A 4,921-nucleotide genomic window follows, 5' to 3' on the forward strand; every position below is an offset into this window, starting at 1 on the left:
AAATAACCTCTTGCTATGATGTTGCAAATACTTTCCTAATCTGTCATTTGCCCTTGAAGCTTTTCTACAGCATTTGTTTTGCTTTTTGGCCAAGTAGAAATGTGTGGTTTTTATATTTCTGAGCTCATCAGTCTTTTCTTTTATGACTCTTCTCATTCTTGTAGAGCTTCCTTTTTATTTTTAAATGTTTGATTGATGATCTAGAACAAATTTTGATTTTAGGAATGACTGCTTTTTTTTTATGTAACAATATAGCTTGGATCTCATTCTTACCAGTATATTAAAGTCATTTCATTCTTTTTATTGCATGAATAATTATTCTATCATATGGATTTACTATAATTTATGAGCCAGTTCCCCAAATTATAGAGAGCTAGATTATTTCCATAGAATATGTTATTATAAGCAATAATGTAGTGAGTAACCTCCTCAAAGACATCGAAAAGGTAGTTTAGTTTAATGGTTCCGAAACTATCATGTGCTTACAGATTACGTGGGGATCTCATTCACATGCATGTTCTGATTCAGTAGGTCTGGGGTGGGGCCTGGGATGGGGCCTGAGATCCTGCTTCCCAGGTGACACTCTGACACTGACCTGTGGACCACATTTTGAGCAGCAAGAGTTTGGTTGACTCCTTGTATGAGTCTTCAGTTTCTTTTGAGTCTTCCTTCCTATCTACTGGGAAGGAAGTAGCACTCAGGAGCCATCTCATGCTCTCTCTGAATGGCCCCAGTTGAGGTTCTTCTTCATATTAAGTCAAATCTGTATTTGTTGACCCTAATTCCATATCTTGTATCTGAACCATCTCTCACAGCCAGCCCTTCAAATTTTGCAAAGCAGTTTTCTCTATGGTGTCTTTTCTTCAGGCTAAACATCTCTTCTTCACCTGCTCCCCATCCAGCAGGGGGTGTGGAGTAGAGGGGCTGACAATGGGAAGTATGCTGCCCTGCTCCAGCATCCCTAATTTATTTTTTCTTTTTTTATTATTACTATTAATCTTTTTTGTCCTTTTAGGGCTGCACCCGCGGCATCTGGAGGTTCCCAGGCTAGGGGTCAAATTGGAGCTACAGCTGCCAATCTACGCCACAGCCACAGCAATGCAGGATCCAAGCCATGTGTGTGACCTACACCCCAGGTCACAGCAACGCCGGATCCATAACCTCTAAGCAAGGCCAGGGACCGAACCCACATCCTCATGGATCCTAGTTGGGTTCATTAACCATTGAGCCACCAAGGGAACTCCTGTCCTTCTCTTAAACTCCAGGCTCTGTTGTACGTTCTTCCATGTCTGCATGTCTGGGTAGAGTCATTACCTCTTCTCAGTGCTAAAGGTCAAGGTCATGCCTTGCACCTCCCTGTTCTGAAGAAGACTCTCTGCCTGACAATGGTGAGAGTGGCTGGTTGGTACTGGAGAAGATATCACAGAACTGGAGACAAGATGTGCCAGTAAATGCTTAACAACTGCTCTCCAAAAGAAGAAGAAGCCTCCCTGATTGTAGCATTTGCTGATTTACATGGTATAAATTCTGCCACTGTGACCAATTTCAGGCCAGCAATGTCACTGTTACTGTGCACAGAAGGACAATGTCGTACAGCATCCCAGCCATACAGACTGAATAACCTAAATAACCTCAAGAGCAGAGATAATAGATTGTAGTATAATAATTAGAAAGCAATGAGTTTTTGGTATTTATTATCTTTAAAAAATATAACTAACTTTTTTTTAAGAGCTCAGCTTTATCTTATTGAATGTGTTATAGAAGTTGAGTCAAAAAGACCAAAGCCAGGGTTCCCATCATGGTTCAGTGGTTAACGAATCCGACTAGGAACCACGAGTTTGCGGGTCTGATCCCTGGCCTTGCTCAGTGGGTTAAGGGTCTGGTGTTGCTGTGAGCTGTGCTGTAGGTTGCAGATGCGGCTTGGATCCCACGTTGCTGTGGCTCTGGTGTAGGCCGGCGGCTGAAGCTCCGATTGAACCCCTAGCCTGGGAACTTCCATGTACCGCGGGTGCGGCCCTAAAAAGACAAAAAGACAAAAAAAAAAAAAAAAAGACCAAAGCCCATATCATCATCAGACTCCTCAGATTCTTTTCTCGCTTCTGCTTTCTTCTCCTCAGCTGGGGCAGCAATGGTGGCTGAGACAGAACCTCTTGCTGGTGCAGCACCAGCTGCTGGGCCAGGTCCACAAGCCCCCACATTGCATATGAGGCTCCGGATGTTGACATTGGCCAGAGCCTTTGCAAACAAGCCTGGCCAGAATGGCTCAACATTTACACCTGCTGCTTTAATGAGGGCATTGGTCTTATCCTCCCTGACTGTCACTTCATCATCGTGAAGGATGAGGGCAGAGTAGATGCAGGGGAGCTCGGAGACAGAGGTCATGGTGCAAATGAATCCTAGGTGGGGGCTGCCAGGTACGGCGCTAGTCACCGGATGAGGTGAGGGCCTCACCCCAATGTGGCCTTAGCTTCCTCTGAAGGACCGAGCACCTTAGTGGCAGCTGAGGAAAAGAGCTAAAAAATATAACTAATTTTATTGTAAGTTTTAACAGTGTCTGTGTTTAACAACTAGCTTCCAAAATGTTTTGAAAAAAACCCATCAGCTCCTGTAAACCCAGTTCCAGAATACGCCTTGTGGGCACGTATCTTAAAAGTTGGAGTCTCAGAGTTCCCATCATGGCGCAGTGGTTAACGAGTCCGACTAGGAACCATGCTCAGTGGGTTAGGACCCGGCGTTGCCATGAGCTGTGGTGTAGGTTGCAGACTTGGCTCGGATCTGGCGTTGCTGTGGCTCTGGCGTGGGCCGGCGGCTACAGCTGACTGGACCCCATATGCCATGGGAACAGCCCTAGAAAAAAGGAAAAAAGACACACACACAAAAAAATTGGAGTCTCTCCCCATTCTGAGCCCCCTGGAAGAGAGCAAGCAAGCAAGCCCCTCTTGTCTGGAAGCCTTTTGCTCACTGGTTGCCCATAAGAACCTTTAGCTCTTGTTCCCAGCCTTGAAGGCAGAGCCCACACTTCCAACATCAGTGTTCTGCTGTCTCCTAGTGGCAGCTCCTGCCCTCTGCCGCTGCCTCGGAGCTTCATCCCACTGCAGGATCCGCTATCTCCCACTCTGGGCAGGGTCAGAGGCTCCTGGGGCGAGTTAAACAACCTCTCTCACGCCAGCCTTCTGGACCCCAGGGGGACCCAGGTCAGAGCATCTGGGCCCTCTGGACCTGCTGTCACAGCCTTATCCCAGATTTGTGGGTTCTCACTGCCCTCTGCAGTTCAGGTGGGGTGGTGATGGGCAGGGCACATGGGTCTTTCCTTGGCACTATGGCTCCACCTAGTGCCTCTGCCAGGTCAGTGCATTGACAGCCCGATACTGGGCACGCCTGAAAGGGAGCTGCTCTAACGGGATTCTGGCTCACTGCTGTGGTTTGTTGTCGTTTGGAGGCCCCATGGGAAACTTCACTAGTCATTCTCGCTAGAGCTGGGGCTGCCTGTCATCTTAGAGCAGCTGAGAGGAGGAGGGAGAGAGAAAAGACCACGTCAGCACAGCCCCAAAACCTCCTCCACAAGGCAGGACGTTCTCACTACAATAGCTTCAATTACAACTACGTGTTACAGCTGGGAGGACCCGGAATCAACTGAGACAGTGGCCTTCAAATTGTATTGGCCAAAACCCTCATAAGAAATACGTTTTCTAACATAACAATCCAGGACCGGGGTTTGCCTAGGGGTTAAGGACTCGGCATTGTCACTGCTATGGCTCCAGTGCAATACTCATCCTCACTGTGTACAATGCATTTTGACATATCTATAACTTCCTATCCTGTTCTTTCCATTTTGAGAAGTTACTGTTACAACTTAATAAATAGAATTCACAGCTAATTAATGGGTCACTACCTGCAGTTTGAAAAACATCAGCCTAGGCTGCTGACCTCTCATTTCAAAGAATAAACCCAGGGCAAAGTAAGAACACACTTGCCCTGGAGCAAATTAGGGGCAGACCAGACCCAGAATTCAGGTCTCTGAACTCTTCTGCCCTCATGCCAAGGCCTCCTCTGGGCTCTGTCCCAGGCTTCCCTTTACACTGAAGTCCAGAGGCTTCACTCTCTATGGTTCTGATCCAGGTAGAACAGACTATCAGGATCTGATGACAGACTCCTCCATGCCCGGGAAGTCAAGGGTTGCCCCCTGTTCTCTCAGGTCTTCTGTATGAACTTCTCCTATTCCAGCACAAGGTGGCAGCAGAGAGAAGCAAATGTCCTTGCTTGTCAAAAGGCAATAGGAGGTGGTAAGCTTCTGGCTGTGCCTTCACTCTGGAGGTAAAAAGAAAAGCATTAGCTTTTTGATTGAGATCAGGAGCCTAGACGCCTTATTTTACCATTTGGAATTTACTTTTAAAAGTTCAAAGATGTGGGGAATACACATGACTACACTACCAACAATAACCGTGGATGGGAATATAATCTGAACAATGTTCCCAGAAAATATTTTGTCATTATGTTAAAGATTTTTAAATATTCAGAACCACTGATCCAGAAATTCCACTAACAAGAATTTAATATACGTGCTGGTCATATACACAAAGATGTTCACCACAAAATTTTATAATTTTAATGGAAAGAAATAATATCAACACGGAATTAGTTTTAGAATTCTGTCACCACCACAACAAAAAATGTATACCATGCAGTCATTAGTTATAATGATATAGAATGTGAAAAGCAGTTTAGGAGTTCCCGTCATGGCTCAACAGAAACGAATCTGACTAGCATCCATGAGGACATAAGTTCAGTCCCTGGTCTTGTCAGTGGGTTAAGGATCTGATGTTGCCATGAGCTGTGTTGTAGGTCTCAGACTCGGCTTGGATCCAGAGTTGCTGTGGCTGTGGTGTAGGCCGGCAGCTACAGCTCCGATTAGACCCCTAGC

General features: G+C 46.0%; 1 protein-coding gene across 1 annotated transcript; it reads right to left on the minus strand.

The window, feature by feature from the left end:
* Positions 1 to 2,052: 2,052 nt before the first annotated feature.
* LOC125111463 (60S acidic ribosomal protein P1-like) lies at positions 2,053 to 2,397 on the minus strand (the record flags this gene model as incomplete). Its single annotated transcript, XM_047753401.1, has 1 exon — positions 2,053 to 2,397. A coding segment is annotated over exon 1 (330 nt), but the record flags the coding sequence as incomplete, so codon positions are not given.
* Between the last annotated feature and the right edge of the window lie 2,524 nt (positions 2,398 to 4,921).

Source organism: Phacochoerus africanus, chromosome 11 (genome assembly GCF_016906955.1).
Source record: "Phacochoerus africanus isolate WHEZ1 chromosome 11, ROS_Pafr_v1, whole genome shotgun sequence".
Lineage (NCBI taxonomy): Eukaryota > Metazoa > Chordata > Mammalia > Artiodactyla > Suidae > Phacochoerus > Phacochoerus africanus.